A 20,978-nucleotide genomic window follows, 5' to 3' on the forward strand; every position below is an offset into this window, starting at 1 on the left:
TAACTGAAGTCACTTAAAATGAATCGGTAATTGTTGGGATCGTTGGTGTATGATTTATGAGAGAGACTTCTCCAGCTGCTTGATCTGTGAGAATAGTAGCTTCAATGATGGTATTTCTCATAGTTTTAATCTGCAAACGAGTAGGGCAGCTAAGTTTTGAACAATTCAGATTATTTAGTAGTATTGTAATCATAAGCCATAAATACAACTTTCCTCTTTCCTGTGAAACCGATGGTGAGAAAGAAAAGAAAACAGCACATTGCTGTGTATTCATTTTCTTATAAGTTTTATATAGTAAGAAAGAATTTATATGGGACAAACAACTTGTCTCATGCTTTACATCCACTGCTAACATAGTTGAAAATGACTCTAAGAAAGAAAACAAAAGAACACATTTTCATTGGACAGCACAGCATCCTATTTCTCACAGTTGCTTTCCACAGAAAATCTGTACATTTTCTTTTAAAAAATTATGTAGACTATGTCCATCTGAAAGTTTACTGGTGTATCATGTAGATACATGAAGTAAATTGTTGGAGTAATTTTCAAGATCTTTGGTAACAGAGTTTTCTCTTTCTGTATTAAATATGTAGTTAGAGATTATACATCTTTTAAAAATATGTAGTGTGTAAAATGTTTAAGCAAATGGGTAAAACTTTCTGAGATATTTGGTAGCTATGTTGCCCCTTTATATATTACGTATATACTGAAGCACAAAGAAACTGGTATAGGCATGCATACTCAAATACGGAGATATATAACAGGCTGAATATGGCGCTGTGGTCAGCAACACCAATTTAAGACACCAAGTGTCTGGCACAGTTGTTAGATCAGTTACTGCTGCTAAAATGGCAGGTTATCAGGATTTAAATGAGTTTGAATGTGGTGTTATAGTAGGCACATGAGTGAGAGGACACCGCATCTACGAGTTAGCGATGAAGTGGGGATTTTCCTGTATGACCATTTGATGAGTGTACTGATCATATCAGGAATCCAGGAAAACATCAAGTCTTGGACATCGCTGTGGCTGGAAGAATATCCTGCAAGAAAGGGGTCAACAGTGACTGAAGAGAATTGTTCAATGTGACAGAAGTGCAACCCTTCCGCAAATTGCTGCAAATTTCAATGCTGGGCCATCAACAAGTGTCAGTGTGTGAACCAATGAATGAAACATCATTGACATGGGATTTCGGATCCAAAGGCCCACTCATGTACCCTCGATGACTGCATACACAAAGCTTTATGCCTCACTTGGGCCTGTCAACACAAACATTGGACTGTTGATGACTGGAAACATGTTGCCTGGTTGGACAAGTCCTGTTTCAAATTGTATCAAGTCAATGAAAGTGTAACGGTACGCAAATTAACTCATGAATTCACTGATACTGCATGTCAGCAGGGGACTGTTCAGCATGGTGGAGGCATTGTAATGGTGTGGGGCATGTGCACTTGGAGTGATATAGAACCCCCGACATGTCTAGACACAATTCTGACAGGTGACATGTATGTAAGCATACTGTCTGATCACCTGCATCCATTTATGTCCACTGTGCATTCCAATGAACTTGGGCAATTCCAGCAGGGCAGTGCAACACCCCATACATCCAGAATTGCTGCAGAGTGGCTCCAGGAAAATTCTTCTCAGTTTAAACATTTCCACTGGCCACCAAACTTCCTAGACATGAACATTATTGCACATATTTGAGATGCCTTGCAACGTGCTGGTCAGAAGAGATATCCATCCCCTCATACTTTTATGGATTTATGGACAGCCTTGCAGGATTAATGGCATCAATTCCCTCCAGCAGTACTTCAAACATTAGTCAAGTCCATGCTATGTAGTGTTGTGGCACTTCTGTCTGCTCATGGGGGCCCTACATGATATTAGGTAGGTGTACCAGTTTCTTTGGCTCTTCAGTGTATATTTATATTTTACATATATTAAAAAGTATATAGCCTTTGTCCATGTGAATGTTTGTTAGACTCTCAAATATATAAAGACACACACACACACACACAACTTACAGAGTTTGAATAAATGGATTACTACACTGTTATGTGTGTAACCGATTTTGCTGACTTCCATCCACAAAAAAATGTGTAAAAGTTGAATAAATTGGGAAATGTGTTTAAGAATGTGCTTACCAAGGCCTGTACCACAAATTATGGCTATCTTTGGTCGTATCTTTGTTCTGTCCAGTAGGAACTGTGCAATCTCCTGAACCTGCTCATAGCTGTAGCTGCAGAAGACATAGAAACAAACAGAAAATTATCCAACAAGTCACTCACAGTTGTATTGTTTCCTGTAAGCAAGAAGTGTCTACTTATCATACAAAGAAAGACATTAATTGGAAACTCCTGGGTGCAATACAAATTATCCAATCAGTACAAGTGACCACTCACCATATATTTGAGGCTTGTGGGCAGTTGGAGGCACACCAACAAGAGTGAATTTTTTTTTCTTTTTGAGGCAATTGCTGAATACATTTACAGTAATTAGCACTTTTCAAGACTCCACATGTAATAGATGGCATATGGTAAACAAAGCAATCATGATATTTTAAGTATTTTTGTTCCAAGGAAAGACAGTGTACAAAATCTCAGCAATGTCATTCTTGTTTATGTGTCTGTCAACCACTCAACAGCAGAAAAATATGGTGAGTGAGTACCTCTACTACCTTCATACTGTGATATAAGAACCATACCTTTAAAACATGAATTGTTTTACAATGCAAATAGTTTTGAACAATTAAATTTTCTGTATGGAAATATGTGCACATCTCCCTTAATAAAGACAAGATATTCACCTTCCACAATCCACTTAATTTCAATCATCACTGCTGTAATTGCTGCAGTAATATGAATGTGTATATAGCAGCACACTGGTTTTCAGAAATTTGTGAAAGTGGTTTGTAACTGTTGTGGATTCCACTACAGGAACTGACTGTGGTTACTGAATGAAATGTTTATATGTGCTACAAGATTTTTAAATTTCTTGGCCTGTGTGGGCACAAAATATTACCTGTGAAAGTGACCATAAAGCTTAAATTGCAGTTGTGGTGAGTGAAATTAAAGAGACAGTGAAAATCATAAATATCACCTTTAAAAAAGTTCTACATCAGTGTGACAATGTTTGTGAAACTAAATACTTTGTATGGTCTAAGGGAGGTTAGAGTTTAACACCCCATCAGTGATGAAGTCATTAATAATGGAGCTCAAATGGTTCAAATGGCTCTGAGCACTATGGGACTTAACATCTGAAGTCATCAGTCCCCTAGAACTTAGCACTACTTAAACCTAACTAACCTAAGAACATCACACACACCCATGCCTGAGGCAGGATTCGAACCTGCGACAGAAGCGGTCACGCAGTTCCAGACTGAAGCGCCTAGAACCGCTCGGCCACACCAGCCGGCAATGGAGCTCAAACTTGAAATAGTCATTAATGGGACAGGATGTTTATCAAACAAATGATACTGATATTTGCCTTAAGCAGTTTAGGCAAAGCAGAGAAAACCTATATTTGGATGATTGTATAGGAATTTCATCACAACTTCTCCCAAGGACTCAAGTGCCATATTTACCATTGTGCCCCCTGACTCAGCAGGCCCAGGTTATATACCATCTTTTGTATCTCATACTCATTACTTTCGGGCTTTATACCTATAGGGCAGTGATTGTTCTCTGTAGGTCTTTTTAGCTTTCACAACAGTTCCTTCAGAATCACACTATCTAGTTGTTTTGGGGGGGAAGTAGATCTTACAATGTTTTCGTATCAAATGCCACAGCTAAAAATTTAATAAAAGACAATTCCAATTTCCACCTCAGACGTTATACTAGCACTGTTATTTATACTATACAATCAACTGATTTCAGGTGTGTGCCATTTTCGTTTTATAATTGTAATTTTACACTGGCATCCTGCCTGTGTGTACAGTCCATTTCATATTAAAATGACAGACACACATTTGTATACAGCCACACATGATTATGATGTAAAATTATAATAACAAAGAGTAGCACTTGAAAATGGCACACACCCAAAATCAGCTGATCATGTAACATAAATTACAGTTATTGTCAAAGTGGAAATTCAAATTGTCTTTTAAATTGTCTTACAGTAGCCTTTTTAAGACTACTGGAAAATCTACTCTCACTTGCCAATACATTTACTTTTTAACAATTTATGTAGCTTACAGCTGTGACCAAAATGTGACCTACACAGTCACAGTACAATACGCCAAAATAATAGGCATCACTTGGTTGATTTGACTTTTTTAGTGTCATGTGACATGTCATATACATTAATGACTCATCAGTAATGTTTTGTTTGTTCAGATTGGGCTTAAAGTCTGAAGAGTTTGCAAGGGTATTGCAGATTAGATTGTGCGGAGAAATAATTTTTAAGAAAAAACGTGGTATGTTGCACCATTTACAAGTTAATTAGCCCTGAAGTTAGCCAATCAGGCCATTGTGCATGCAAATTCAAGTGGCCCACCAGATACAATTTGTGTTGGTTGTTCTCATAATGTAGAAGATAGCACATGAGAGTGCTGAGTCTTTAGCTCAGGTTGGGACCCTTACTACCAGCCCATGTCCAATTTCTGCATCACTGTCTTGTTCGGTTTTAGGAAACAAAACAAAGAACACATTTGGTGACACCATCTCTGTCAGGCCACTCGAATATGTGCACAGTGGCCTGATTGGCTAATTTCAATGGTAATTAACTTGGAAATGGTGCAACATATCAAATTTTTTCATTAACAATTATTTCTCAGCACAATCGACCCTACAGCAACTTGAAAGCTTTTCAGGCTACGTCTACATATACATCTACATATATACTCCACTAGCCACCAAGCAGTGTGTGGCAGAGGGCACAAGTCGCACCCAAGTCATATTTCCCCCCTCTGTTCCACTCGCGGATTGCACGAGGGAAAAACGACTGTCTAAATGCCTCAGTACAAGCTCTAATTTCTTTTATTTTTTAATGGTGATCATTGAACAATTTGAAAGTTGGTGGTAATAATATATGCTCTACATACTCGGCGAAGATCGGATTTCGGAATTTAGCGAGCAGCCCCTTCCATTTAGCACGTCATCTATCTGCAAGTGTGTCCCACTTCAAACTTTCTATGAGATTTGTAACGCTCTCATGATGGCTAAATGTACCAGTCACAAATTTTGCCACTCTTCTTTGGATCTTCTCAATCTCTTGAATCAGACCCAACTGGTAAGGGTCCCACACAGACAAACAATACTCTAAGACTGGACAAACTAGCATATTGTAAGCAATTACCTTTGTTGAAGGACTCCATTGCTTCAGGATTCTACCAATAAACTGCAATCTAGAGTTTGCCTTGCCCATTACTTGTGTAGTCTGATCATTCCATTTGAGATCATTTCAAATAGTCACACCCAGTTACTTGACAGATGTTTCTGACCACCCTGTATAATATGCTAGTTTGTATTTATTTCTGTATACTACATAGATCTGCATTTCTTCATTACTTCACAGAAAATGTAAGATACATTTAAGATTTAAGGTGCCATACAAACATCAGCTTACATGTGTTGTGTAATATTATGTACACTTATCATCCATCAAGAATTATATTACAATAGTTAACAACAGCCACAATTTGGTTATAATTACTTATCAGTCATGGATCTTCTTTACTATAATAACATTTCTTTTCATATAATTTTTTATTTTGGGCTCAGAGGATTTTTAATACTTGTTCCTAAATTAATTGTAAATTTTTGGTGCCATGTAATAGAAAGTATTCTCAAGCAGTTTGAGCCTATGACATGGTAGTTTATAATCCGACCTATCTCACATAATATCCATGTTCAAAGGAATCTTCTATGAATATTTTGAATATTTGAATATTCTGACTTGCAACAAAACTTAATTATCTCAAAAGTAATCATCATAACTATTAGTACATGTATCCCACTGGGAGACAAGATGGTGAATGTCGTCATGGAAAAATATTAGTGGTCGCCTATGGTACCATGATTTTACCCAGATATGCACCCCTTCATCTGAGGCAAATCCATGGCCATGAATGTCTTTCTTCATGCCTCAAAAAATAAGGAAATCACATGGGGAGAGATTGGGACTTAATGGAGGATGTGTAAGGGTTTCCCAGGAAAACTTCTGCAGCAGAACTGAAACGATCTTCACAACATGTGCGGCTGCCATGCCGGACCTGAGATGTACCACATTCTAAGGCTACTAAATAGATGGCTCTTCTTCAGTAGCCCATAGAATGTGCTCTTCCTGGTGAGGTGTATGAGCAACATGTGGCCTTCCTCAGTCAACAGTCTCGGTGCAGTGCTATGGATCGTGCTCTTCCTGGTGAGGTGTATGAGCAACATGTGGCCTTCCTCAGTCAACAGTCTCGGTGCAGTGTTATGGATCAAGTCTCAGCAATGCTACAATACACAGCTGCCTTCAGTCTGGAAACACCATTTGATACAGCTGTTCAGCCTCATGTCTATTACCTATTACTATTCATGTGGCAGTACGCAAAAATTATGTGTGCCTGCTCACAAAATGAATATTCTACTGTGTTTGAATGGAGCACTTTGGGTTAACTCACTACCTGTAGTGCATGTACACAATGGACACACTGAAGATAGACAAATGATGAATGAAACCTAGTCTCCCTGGCAACAGAATGCCATCTAGGACATAGTGAGTCAAACAGTGCATAGATAAGTGAAGTTATTGGGTTTTTACTGGAAAGCTGTTGGATATCAACTTTCATCAATAACTGGAAAATGAGGGATTTTCAGACATGTGTTTCTATCAATGTGTGTGTGTGTGTGTGTGAGTAGAGAGAGAGAGAGAGAGAGAGAGAGAGAGAGAGAGTCAGTCTACTGTTACACCTGAACACCACAACCATACTGGTTACTGCTGATCTTTGGGGCTCAATTCAAAGTGGAACACTTAATGGAAGACAACTCTACTCCAGTCAATGAGTTTGCAGGCCAAAAACATGTCTGGAGATACCCTAGACAGTGATGGGATACCAATCTGACTGTCACCAGCCATATGGCATGACAACTAGGAGTGATGGTGTGGGATGTCATTTATTTTCATCCCGTTTTGTTGCCCATCGTGGCAATCCATCCTAGGCTTATACTTCAGCATGATAATACCCACCCACACATGGTGAGAGTTTCTACTGCTTGTCTTCGTGCTTGCTGAGCTCTACCTTTGCCAGCAAAGTCACGGAATCTCTTCCCGTCTGAGACTGCTTGGAGGATTAGGGGCAGGACCTTCCAACCAGCTCTGGATTTTGACAATCTAGCATGCCAGTTAGACATAACTTGACACAAGTCACTCCTGTGCAAAGCTCCATTGGCCCCATCCTGCTTACGCCCGCAGGTTTAGTGGGAGTTTGAAACCTACTCATGCGAAAATGTTAGTCCGCAATTGTTTGAAATGATTTCATCATCACGCCGCCTTGGTTTAACTTTAGGCAACAGGAGTTGGAAAGTGCCCTAATTGCTTGTAAACAGTCATGGGTAGTGGCCTGTGCCTCAACGTCACGCATGGCACATTACAAATAAGGTGCATGGGCCAACACAATTTCGAGAGGACGAGAACGTCACTCGAGCACAGTACTCTACGTTCAACACACTCACTTTTGAGTTGATTCACAGTTCAGACACTCCTGAGTCAGCTTCCATATAACACCTGTAATTCCACTGTACTGTGCAGGTAGAGGGCATGGTAAACAAAGTTCCACAAGTTGTGAACACACCTGTGTATATACTAAAAGTGCATAATCCAAAGTATTACAGTTATACCTTACACAGTTCTGTACTCACAGATTAACTGGTGGCTGTGGCAGACTATTGGCAGGCCATTACTGCAATTAAAGGCCCATATACTCTGTGATAGGTACACAATGTTCCATTGTTTATTACAAAAATGATACTGTCTCTAATTCAGTCCCAAAGCAGTTTAACACGCATTTATGAATATGACTGATAACATTATGGAGAAATTTCAGAGTTCGCGCTGTTACTGGCCTAGCAGTATCACATGAATCCATAGATACAGTGGTCAGAAAGAGTGTGAAAAGCTAGTAAGGATGTTGCAAGGTAGGATAAAATCTTCTCGGTTTTCAAGCCGCGTCAATTCCAACAAAATTTTTGAGTTTTTGATGGCTAGCTTTACCATCGTCATCAGGAGTAAAACTACTGACTGCGGGGATTGTTTTTTTTTTTTTTCCTTGTTTATTGTGCTTTCATTCTCCTGCCCCATATGGGGCAGGGGAGGGCTGGCAGCATCACAATCTGCTGCTCTTCAGCCAAGTGATAAATTTAATAAAAAGGGGAAAACAAGACATATAAAAGGCGATAAAGGAGGACATGAGAACATAGTAAGGGGAGACAGTGGGGGTTAAAATATACACATACATGGAGAATTTCATGTGGGACAGTTAAAAAAGTCCACATAAAGTTAAAAAACACAGTGGGTTATTTGTGTAGCACATAAAAGACATTGGGTCACACGGTACTAAAACACTCCAGAACGACGACACTTAAAAACTACTGCATGAGAAGGAGCACACAAGACGAAGAGTAAAACCTGGACCTGCCGAGGGAGGAGAGGTCTGATAGGAGGGAAAAGAGGGGACAGAGGTGGAGGTGGGCTGGAGAGGGTGGAAGGAAAAACGAGGGGTTCAAGGGACGCACCAAAGGGCAGGAGACAGCTGGGGTGGGTGATGGAGAGGGAAGGAAAGTCTGTAGGAAGCGCAGAGAAGCAGGAGGGGTGCATTTAAAAGAGAGGGGAGCAGAAGAGTGAGGAGAAAAGCTGCTCAGGGTAAGGGAAAAGGAGAGGAGAGGGAGCCAAGAGGAGAGGGAGGGGGAAGGTGATGTTAGAGTTGGTAGGAGGGGTAGGTATCAGGGCAAAGCTCATCATCTGAGAGGGGTAGATAGTGGAAGTTCATTTGGGAGAGGAGGTGGAGGATGTGGAGAAGGAGAGAGAGCAGGACACAATGGTAAAGATGCGGCAATGGGCGAGAGGAGACAGCAGGAGGGGGGGGGGGGGGATCCAGTCTGCAGATGATGTACAGAGTGTGGATGTGTTCGAGTAAAAAGAGAAGATGTGGGAGGGGGATCGGGTCATGGAGGTTTCATGTAGGGGACAGGAGGTGTATACAGAAGATGAGGCAGAATGCACAGTGTTCAGGATTTGGAGGGCTGTATAGGATCTGGGTGGGGCGGAAATCCAAGTGATGTTGGCATAATGAAGGATGGGATGGATCAAGGATTTGTAGGTGTGAAGGATGCTGGAAGAATGCAGTCCCCACTTGTCTTTTTTTTCCTTACTGTATTTTCATCTGGGGCAGGCTCACAGCAGCATGGGCACTGCTCTTCAGCCTAGACACCTTACAAGTATACAGGAGATTTAAAACAGTAAAAAGGAGAAAACATGGCTGAACACAGATATAAAGGGGGATCATAATGGAAGAAAGTACACAAAACAAGGGTGACTGTAAAATGGAGATAAAAAAAACAAAAAAAGTATTTTACACAAAAAACCACATACTGTATTAATTAAAAGACACAAGTCCAAGTATAGCCAGAGCACAAAAAAAGTTGCAGAATGATTAAAACAGCCATGTGATGGGTGGCATAGCATGGGAAACCCACAGACAGCAAAACTATATACTAGTCGAGCACACCATTAAAATCCACACCACTTGACGACACTGTAGAACTGCACCGAACACATCACTGATGCAGCACACTCGGTGATGGATAAGAAAACTGGGAGGATCTGCCAGGGGTGGGGAGATAAGGGAGAAGGGAATAGAGGGGGAAGGGGTGGTGCTAGACAGGGGGAGAGAAAGGGTGGTGGGGGATGGGGTGGGGGACGCAGCAAAGGGGGCCGAGGAGGGAAGGACGGGAGAGGAAAACCGCCGAGGAGGGTGTGCAGAGACTCGGGGAGGGGGGGCACTACAGTTGATAGGAAGGGTAGACGTCATGGCGAAGTTCATTTGGGAGGGGGAGGTGTTGTAAATTGGCCTGATGAAGGATATGGAGGGTGTGGAGTGGAGGGAGGTCAGGACTGGTTTTTTTTTTTCTTCTTTATTGTAATTCCATCATTCGCCTGCCCACACGGGCAGGGGAGGGCTGGCAGCAGCACAGTCCACCACTCTTCAGCCAAGAGGCTTTACAAAATATAGCAGAAAGGGGGATTCTTACATTAAAAGAAGGATAAAAAAGGACCAGAGAAACACTGTAAATGGAGATGAGAGGAGGTAAAATACACACTAGTATGGGGACTTGCACTGGGTGACAGTTAAAAGTCGACATAAAATTAAAAGAAACACAGCTGGAGACCTGAAGTGCACTTAAAAAACACTCAGGGCAAAAACAATGTAAAAGGCAGCCACAGTATAAAAACACACTAACAATCATTGACTACACACAGGCCGAGCACATAAAACCACATCACTAGATGACACTGTATAACTGCACCGAACAGAACACAAATGCAGCACACTTGATAATGAATAAAAACCTGGGAGGACCTGCTGGGGGGGGGGGGGGGGGGGAGACATGGGAGAAAAAAGGAGGCTAGAAGGAGGGGAGAGAAAGAGTGATGAGGTGGGGGGCGCGCCGCAGGAGGGCTTGGGAGGGAAGGGACTGGAGAGGAAAACAGCCGAAGAAGGGAGTGCAGGGACTCGAGGAGGAAAATCCACCCTGGGAGAAGGAGGGGAGAGGAAAAAGGGGGCCCTGGGGAGAGGGGGAACAAGGTCAGGTTACAGTTGGGAGGAAGGGCGAAGTTCAACATCCAGGTGGGGGAGGTGCTGGAAATTGCCCTGATGAAGGAGGTGGAGGTGGAGAGAGGGAGGGATGCAGCGATAGAGGCACGGCAGTGGGCGGGGGGAGGAGAGGAATGAGGAAACCAGGGGGTGGGGGGGGGGTCAAGCCTACGTACAGTGCGGAGATGTTGGGGGAAAAGGGGGAGGTGGGGGAAGGGGATGAGATCAAATCGGGACTGGCACTATCTCCCTGTTATATACCTGCGATTATGGCTGGTAGGACCAATCAGAGAGGGCTGAAACAACGCGTGCGTGGATGGCGAGTGGGCAGCCCGTAGCTTCTCCGGCCTGCCGCGGCACCGAGCGACGTCAGGTGGCGCAAGGGGCCGACGCCACATATGAAACGGCCGCTCCCGCCTCCCTACAGGCGTTAAGCGTCCGCCATTGCTTCCTTTCGACATCCAAAGCCCTCTCCCACGCCCTGCTCAGTGTGTAGCCCTAGTCTCTGTTGAAATTGTTGCTGCTCGTTCTAATCACCTAGAAGATTTTACCCAGTCGTGCCACTGCGAAAGACTCCGAGGACACATGTTGCAAGGTAAGTTTTGCTGAGAAATAATTTTAAGGAAAAAAATCCGATACGTTCCGCCGTTTCCGAGATAGGTAGTAGTAAGGCAGTCAAGTAGGCCGTTCCGCACGAAAAACTATCTAGGGCGGTATCGAACACTTCATAAAGCTTCCCTTGCTAATTCCTATTACACCACGTGTCTATCATGTCATTTCTTGACTTATCTCCGAATTATATTTCAGCTTCCTGACTTCCTCTTCTGTTCTATTTTAGTTATAAGTACATAGTTTGCTGTCTTCATTCCCGCGATTCTTACGTTATCTTTCTTCGAATTAATTAGCTCTGTCAGATGTTTGCTTAGCTTGTGTGGTCTCATTGTTTCATTCTGTGGCGACCATCTGACGAGTGGAGCTGTGGCTGCTACTCTAGCGAACGAACAGACCGTCTTGTATTTGTTTTCTTCCCTAAGCCTGACATTTTCATCTTCCAATTGTACTATACGCCCAGTCAGGTTTTAGTGCGGCATTGATCATTGAGTGAGTTTGTATTTCAAGTCTAGTACATTTGTAGTAGTAACTTTAATAGTTACGTGCAATTACTCATAACTGTATTGTATTAAGTCCTCAAGTTCGTCAGACTCTACATTATTTGTTTCTGAGTGCTCGAAAGCTTTTGTGGAGGGCTTTATTGCACACTCTGTGTAGTTTTTGTCTTACTCACGTTTCAGAATGTGTGGATGAGCTGCCTGGACCTTGCTATGTTCATACAGACCCAATTGTTACTAGGACAGCTGATATTTTTAAAAACATCGGAATCCAATAAACCGATACTTACGAAAATAACATTATCGGAACTCCATATATCGTAAAAAGACATAAAAGTGCTTGGAAAAAAAATATATCGGCTGCACATTGTAAATATACTGCCAGTTTTAAAGCTCTAAATTTGAGTATTGGTTTATTACTAGATATTCTGCACATCAACAAGCTAGCAGCCTGCTTATCCCGCTTAGAGCAAGAATTGAAAGGAAAACGATGCGCGTTCATACTGGGCGATAACGTCTTGGCTAACAATGGTAACTGCATGTAAGTGGCACAATAAAAGATGTCCGATGGCTCCGTCGTTCAGTTTCGTCACGTATCGGGTTTGTCCGGAACACTTCATGTCGACTTCCCTGTTTTTTTATTATTATTTTTTTTTCATTTCTGCAAACGCCAGTGACCTAACAGGCATAGTCAAAATTGCGTGGTGCAGTTAAACGTTACCGTTTCTGCTGGCAGCGCCGAGCGCCGATTACGTCAGCATTTGCCCTCACATCTCTCTGCCCACAGGAAAGACCAATCTTGTCATTCAGATTTCTGTTCGTTAGTTTCAGCAATTGTTTTCGAAGAATGCCGATGTGAAGAAATACCGCACTAGTTGCGTTATTTTTCTTCTTTTTTTCACGCAACGGATGTGCAATTTCTTCACATTGGGAATTTCGTTATTCCATTCACCCCCCCCCCCCCCCCCCTTTCTCTCTCTCTCTCTCTCGTTGCGCAATTCTCTGTGCCATCTCTATCCTTGCTTCACACAGTCAAAGAGAAAGACTGATCATGATGAAACCTCAAAAAGTACTAAGACTCCGTCGTACAGTGAAAGTAAAATTATGTTCTACTACAGTTTCAAAAGAACAACTTCAAATATTTACCGAAAATTGCGAAAACAATGTAACATAAAATAAAAATATCGGCACTCGATATTCGCAGTTTGATATCGATATTTTGGTGACTAAGAAACGCCGATATATATCGATAATTTTTTAAAGAAATATCGATATATCGGTATTTTATCAGGAGCCCTAATTGTTGCTAACGCCTCCGCGGTTACCGAGGTTTCACACCTCCTCTGCCGCCTCCGAGGCCGCTGCCCCCGGTGGCAGAGGCGTATTACGGCTGCTGATGTAAGCCGCGTATGCTCCACTTGGCCTGAACGCTGATGCCGCAGCTTCGCAATCTGACACGGCGCGACGCGGCTAGGGCAGCGGGAAATGACTAGCGAAGAAACGAAAGGTATTTATACGAGAGCTGGAACTTTAGTAGTGGCAACTATTTATTTACAGCTCGTACTAAATAGATACCTGTTTCAAAGTGTTACTGACCTTCAAAGTAGTCACCAGAATTGTGTATAATCCGTTGCCAGCGATGTGGAAGTCGTAGGACACTCTTAGCTGTGCCAGTTGTGTTGACAGTTCGAGCGGCGCGGTCTATTGCCCGACGAATTTGTAACAGTTCTAAAGCGAATGCCGTGAAGTGTTTCCTTCAGTTTAGAAATCGAGTTGAACTCACGAGGGCTTAAGTCAGGGGAGTGCAGTAGGTGGTATAACACTTAGCAGCTCCATCAGTCAAACAAATTAGTAACAGCTTGGACTGTACGTGCTTCAGTATTGTCCTGCAAAATGGTGCTCACGTCCTGCAGAAAGTGTCATCACTTCTGTCTGTTCATTTTTGGAACAAAACCTTCGACGAGCCCATTCGATTTATGTCCGGAGAGAGAGGAAGCCATGCAATTCGTCCATCTCTATCTATCCATATGTCATGTACTCTGTTATTTAGGCCCGACAGACATTAAAATGAGGAGGTTCTGCACCGTGCATGAAGTACATGTTTTCTCCCACAGTCCTACGAAACAGTCACCAAGAATTCCGGTCCAAACACTGACAGAAAAGCTTTGTTGATGATTTGCACCACAGTTCCGTGAAAATTTACAATCTGATCTCGTTGAATCTATTCCTCATCTGCGAACAGCACCGTTGCACTAAAATTAGGGTTGACACTTTTTTGAATAAACCACTCGCAGAAGAGTACACGTGCAGGGAAATGAGCTGCTGATAGTGCGTTGTAAATGGTATGGTACAGCTGGTCCTCGGGTAACACTCGCCAGTCATCTGGTAAACATCCAGTGTTGCAGCTACATGCCTTGTACTGACACTAGGGTCGCCGTCAACTGCATGAAGAATTGCCGCCTCCCATTGCAGTGTCTTTGTCCTTCTAGGCCTCTCCTGGTCACTTAAATGCCCCAAGTTCCCTGGGACGACGATCAATGGCTTGGAACGTTTTCCTGTCGGAGCACCTTCATCCTAGAAATCTCTCCCAGTACAAACGTTGAGTGAGAGCGCCATTGCCATCAGCTAATATAATATCAAATGGGCATCTGCCATCTCCGCATTTCTGTACACTGCAATTGCACGAGCCAAGTGCCGGCCGTTGTGACCGAGCGCTTCAGTCCGGAACCGCGCGACCGCTACGGTCGCAGGTTTGAATCCTGTCTCGGGCATGGATGTGTGTGATGTCCTTAGGTTAGTCAGGTTTAAGTAGTTCTAGGTCTAGGGAATGGGGGAAAGAAATACAGTAGAAGAAGAATGGGTAGCTCTGAGGGATGAAGTAGTGAAGGCAGCAGACGATCAAGTAGGTAAAAAGAAGAGGGTTAGTAGAAATCCTTGGGTAACAGAAGAAATATTGAATTTAATTGATGAAAGGAGAAAATATAAAAATGCAGTAAATGAAGCAGGCAAAAAGGAATACAAACGTCTCAAAAATGAGATCGACAGGAAGTGCAAAATGGCTAAGCAGGGATGGCTAGAGGACAAATGTAAGGATGTAGAGGCTTATCTCACTAGGGGTAAGATAGATACTGCCTACAGGAAAATTAAAGAGACCTTTGGAGATAAGAGAACCACATGTATGAATATCAAGAGCTCAGATGGAAACCCAGTTCTAAGCAAAGAAGGGAAAGCAGAAAGGTGGAAGGAGTATATAGAGGGTCTATACAAGGGCGATGCACTTGACAATATTATGGAAATGGAAGAGGATGTGGATGAAGATGAAATGGGAGATACGATACTGCGTGAAGAGTTTGACAGAGCACTGAAGGACCTGAGTCGAAACAAGGCCCCCGGAGTAGACAACATTCCATTGGAACTACTGACGGCCTTGGGAGAGCCAATCCTGACAAAACTCTACCATCTGGTGAGCAAGATGTATGAAACAGGCGAAATACCCTCAGACTTCAAGAAGAATATAATAATTCCAATCCCAAAGAAAGCAGGTGTTGACAGATGTGAAAATTACCGAACAATCAGTTTAATAAGCCACAGCTGCAAAGTACTAACACGAATTCTTTACAGACGAATGGAAAAACTAGTAGAAGCTGACCTCGGGGAAGATCAGTTTGGATTCCGTAGAAATACTGGAACACGTGAGGCAATACTGACCTTACGACTTATCTTAGAAGAAAGATTAAGGAAAGGCAAACCTACGTTTCTAGCATTTGTAGACTTAGAGAAAGTTTTTGACAATGTTGACTGGAATACTCTCTTTCAAATTCTAAAGGTGGCAGGGGTAAAATACATGGAGCGAAAGGCTATTTACAACTTGTACAGAAACCAGATGGCAGTTATAAGAGTTGAGGGACATGAAAGGGAAGCAGTGGTTGGGAAGGGTGTAAGACAGGGTTGTAGCCTCTCTCCGATGTTATTCAATCTGTATATTGAGCAAGCAGTAAAGGAAACAAAAGAAAAATTTGGAGTAGGTATTAAAATCCATGGAGAAGAAATAAAAACTTTGAGGTTCGCCGATGACATTGTAATTCTGTCAGAGACAGCAAAGGACTTGGAAGAGCAGTTGAACGGAATGGATGGTGTCTTGAAGGGAGGATATAAGATGAACGTCAACAAAAGCAAAACGAGGATAATGGAATGTAGTCGAGTTAAGTCGGGTGATGCTGAGGGTATTAGATTAGGAAATGAGACACTTAAAGTAGTAAAGGAGTTTTGCTATTTGGGGAGCAAAATAACTGATGATGGACGAAGTAGATTGGATATAAAATGTAGACTGGCAATGGCAAGGAAAGCGTTTCTGAAGAAGAGAAATTTGTTAACATCGAGTATAGATTTAAGTGTCAGGAAGTTATTTCTGAAAGTATTTGTATGGAGTGTAGCCATGTATGGAAGTGAAACATGGACGGTAAATAGTTTGGACAAGAAGAGAATAGAAGCTTTTGAAATGTGGTGCTACAGAAGAATGTTGAAGATTAGATGGGTAGATCACATAACTAATGAGGAAGTATTGAATAGGATTGGGGAGAAGAGAAGTTTGTGGCACAACTTGACCAGAAGAAGGGATCGGTTGGTAGGACATGTTCTGAGGCATCAAGGGATCACCAATTTAGTATTTGAGGGCAGCGTGGAGGGTAAAAATCATAGGGGGAGACCAAGAGATGAATACACTAAGCAGATTCAGAAGGATGTAGGTTGCAGTAGGTACTGGGAGATGAAGAAGCTTGCACAGGATAGAGTAGCTTGGAGAGCTGCATCAAATCAGTCTCAGGACTGAAGACCACAACAACAACAACAACAACAGGTCTAGGGGACTGATGACCTCAGATGTTAAGTCCCATAGTGCTCAGAGCCATTTGAACCACAAGCCAAGTCTGTGATTAACTCTACGTAGTAACCCGTGTGATTGAAACGGTAGTACTGATCGCGGCAACAGTTGATGTAATCTGTAAACAAGCAATGTCGTCGCATAGCTACAGGGACACGTAGAACAAAACACTGACGGTGAACAACGTAACCAGACGTCATCAAGAGCCCATATTCCCAATGATTGTAACGTTCTGTTCTTGTGTGTTTGCCATTTCTAATGAGTTGGAGAAAATGATCTGTAACGTAGAAACGTGGCGTTTCCAACTCATGTTCATATAACATAATTTCTTCGTCTACATGTGGCGAATATGTCCTGCAATTTGTGCCGTAAATTTTTGTTGCGCCCTGTGTATAGGGGCATCGTCTGACGTTGTCCGCTGCGTCATGTACATTGTGACTCACGTAAAACTTGCACCACAATTATTGCGGAAATGGAAAGTGCTATTGATGTGCAGTTTTCACAGAATGGGTTGGTAGTCAGGGGCTCGTATTGTTAACCGACAAACAGATTGTAATAATACTTAGGAAGTGTATTTTTTTGCAAACATACACTTTCTTAAATGGAACATTGTTTATTCACATTAACAAACTAAAAGTAGGGTAAATTAGAATGACAGCGGTGTTTGTTGCAGGCGTCTAGTGCGAGTCGTTTATGACGTATCGTATTTTCAAACGTTCCAATACCGACACTTGTTTGTGGTATTCAATCTGCGTAGTCGCTATTTTGTTGTGTTTGCTTACAGTGTGTTTCTGTGTTCCTTGAGTGCATTGCTACTCGGTTAGTGTGCGACAGTCCAAGCCGTAGGCCACGAGTGGACGATGAGATTTACCAACGCACAAAAAGCTGATATACTCATTGCTTACGGAGAGTGTAGGACGAATGCAGTTCGTTCTTGCACGGTGTAAGCGGCAAGATATCCCAATAGATGTCAACCATCTCGGCAGTTTCTTATAAAACTCTTCAATCAGTTCTGTGAAAGTGGTAGTGTCACACCTAGGCAACGTAAAAGAAGGAAACAAGTGACCACAGAAGAGGGGGAAATTAACGTTCTTGCTGCTGTTGTAGTTGATCTGCAAGTTAACTCCCGCACAGTCGTACGAGGAAGTGGCACGAGTCAGACCAGTGTCCTAAAGAATGGTTCAAATGGCTCTGAGCACTATGGGACTTAACATCTGAGGTCATCAGCCCCTAGAACTTAGAACTACTTAAACCTAACTAACCTAAGGACATCACACACATCCATCCGCGAGCTAGGATTCGAACCTGCGACCGTAGCGGTCGCGCAGTTCCAGACTGAAGCGCCTAGAACCGCTCGGCCACAGCGGACGGCACCAGTGTTCTACTCCTTCTTCATCGACATAGGTTCCATCAAGAGCTGCATCGAAACGATTATGAGAACCGTGTTAACTTCTGTACATGGGCATTAAGGCAGGATACTCCTGATGTATCATGTATCTTGTTTAGTAAAAAAATTGGAAATTTGTGTAAAGTCTTATGGGACGAAACTGCTGAGGTCATCGGTCCCTAAGCGTACGCACTACTTAATCTAAGTTAAACTAACTTACTCTAGGGACAACATACACACCCATGCTCGAGGGAGGACTCGAACCTCCGACGGAGTGAGGCGCGCGGACTGTGACAAGGCGCCCTAGACGCGCGGCTAACCCGCTCGGCTATCTTTTTAAGTGCTGAAGCCACATTTTCCGATCACGTCCGAATCATGCACTACTGGTCTGTTCCCCGGGCCGGCCGGTGTGGCCGTGCGGATCTAGGCGCTTCAGTCTGGAACCGCGTGACCGCTACGGTCACAGGTTCGAATCCTGCCTTCGGCATGGATGTATATGATGTCCTTAGGTTGGTTAGGTTTAAGTAGTTCTAAGTTCTAGGGGACTGATGACCACAGCAGTTAAGTCCCTTAGTGCTCAGAGCCGTTTGAACCATCTGTTGCCCGCCCAGTTAGCCGAGCGGTCTACCGCACGGCTTTCCGGAGTGGGAAGGAGCGCCTGGTCCCCGGCACGAATCCGCCCAGCGGACTTGTGTCGAGGTTCGGTGTGCCGCCCAGTCTGTGGATGGTTTTTAGGCGGTTTTCCATCTGCCTCGTCGAATGCGGGCTGGTTCCCCTTATTCCGCCTCAGCTACACTATGTCGGCGATTGCTGCGCAAACAAGTTGTCCATGTACGCGTACGCCACCATTACTCTACCACGCAAACATAGGGGCTACACTCGTCTGGTGTGAAACAACGTTCCCTGGGAGGGGGGCGGGGGGGGGGGGAGGTCCACCGGGGGCCGAACCCCACAATAACCCTGGGTTCGGTGTGGGGTGGCGGAGGGGTGAAGTGGACTGCGGTAGTCGTCGTAGGGTTGTGGACCATTGCGGCTGCGGCGGGGACGGAGCCTCCCCGTCGTTTCTAGGTCCCCGGTTAACATAGAATACAATACAATACTGGCCTGTTGACAGTTCCCGTTGGATTCGTCCGGTGGAACGTCAGTGTCCATGGAGTGTACACGTGTGGTGTGGGATAGAGAACCGTCAGCTCATACGCCCATTTTTCGTAGACGGAACACTTCAATTCGTATGAGAAGGTACGGAAATGGCTCGCTGGTTGGTTCGCTTCAAAAGAAGAATTGTTTTTTTGGCGCGGTATTCATAGCCTACCGGGGAGATGGGAGAAATGTATAACCAGCAATGACGATTATTTTGAATAAAACATTGTTTATCAGTTTCAAACAACCAAATTCCGGTTTCATATTCCTACACATGTTAAGCGGTCGTTCTCCCGCGCGCCGTTCGAGAGAGGAACGGTAGAGAAATAGCTTCTGCCGCGCACTTAATTGTGAACTGCAGAGTACTCATGTAGATGTACAGTACGGTTCTTGTAGTCAAAAGGAACGTCAGTGTCCATGGAGTGTAAACGTGTGGTGTGGGATACAGAACCGTCAGCTCATACGCCCATTTTTCGTAGACGGTTCACTGAACGCGCTCAGGTATCGCGACTTGCTAACATAATATCTTCCACGGCTGTTAGAATACTTTCCTCTGCAGACTAGGGGGAACATGTGGTACCAACATGATGGCTCTCCAGCCTACAGTGCACGAAGTACTCCAGCATGTCTTTACGAATTGTTTTCAAATCGTTGGACTGGACGCAGAGGACCTGTACTTTGGTCGGCCCGTTCCCCGCATTTAACGCCTGTAGATTTTTTTCCTGTGTGGAAGCTGAGAGACCCCGCTTGGACATCTCCGCTGAAATGTTACCATGTGTGTAGCACTCGTTCCGTGCCAGACTGGAAGCGTGTATTGACGCTGGCGGTGGTCATTTTGAACACAACCTCTGATGGTCAATTGTCTCGTTACTCGTCAGAATCCACGTAAGTAGTGTACGCACTTGTGTAGTTCAAAAATGGTGAAAATGGCTCTGAGCACCATGGGACTTAACTTCTGAGGTCATCAGTCCCCTAGAACTGAGAACTAATTAAACCTAACTAACCTAAGGACATCAAACACATCCATCCCCGAGGCAGGATTCGAACCTGCTACCGTAGCAGCAGCGCGGTTCCGGACTGATGCGCCTAGAACCGCTCGGCCACAACGGCCGGCTTGTATAGTTCTTTAGTGTGTGCTACGACAAGTATTGTACAAGTGTCGGTGTGGGAAGGTTTCAAACTACGATACCTCGTAAACGACTCACACTAGAATCCTGCAACAAACACCACTGTCTCTCTAATTTACCCTATTTTTAGTTCGTTAATGTGAACAGCCATTCTTCCATTTCAAAAAGTGTATGTTTGGACAAAAATACACTTTCTAAGTACTGTTACAATCTACATCTACATCTACATGGATACTCTGCAAATCACATTCAAGTGCCTGGGCGAGGGTTCATCGAACCACCTTCACAATTCTCTATTATTCCAATCTCGTATAGCGCACGGAAAGGACGAACACCTATATCTTTCCGTACGAGCTCTGATTTCCTTTATTTTACCGTGGTGATCGTTTCTCCCTATGTAGGTCGGTGTCAACAAAATATTTTAGCATTCGGAGGAGAAAGTTGATGATTGGAATTTCGTGAGAAGATTCCGTCGCAACGAAAAACGCCTTTCTTTTAAAAATGTCGAGCCCAAATCCTGTATCATTTCTGTGACACTCT

General features: G+C 43.4%; 1 protein-coding gene across 1 annotated transcript in view; it reads right to left on the bottom strand.

The window, feature by feature from the left end:
• Positions 1–20,978, bottom strand: part of LOC126474953 (purine nucleoside phosphorylase) — an 87,205-nt gene that overhangs the window by 51,813 nt on the left and 14,414 nt on the right. The window contains exon 2 of the mRNA XM_050102472.1: positions 2,146–2,240. Within this exon, the coding sequence (XP_049958429.1) occupies positions 2,146–2,240 (95 nt within the window). The remainder of the gene's footprint in view (positions 1–2,145; positions 2,241–20,978) is intronic.

The sequence above is a fragment of the Schistocerca serialis genome, chromosome 4 (genome assembly GCF_023864345.2).
Source record: "Schistocerca serialis cubense isolate TAMUIC-IGC-003099 chromosome 4, iqSchSeri2.2, whole genome shotgun sequence".
NCBI classification, from domain to species: Eukaryota; Metazoa; Arthropoda; class Insecta; order Orthoptera; family Acrididae; genus Schistocerca; species Schistocerca serialis.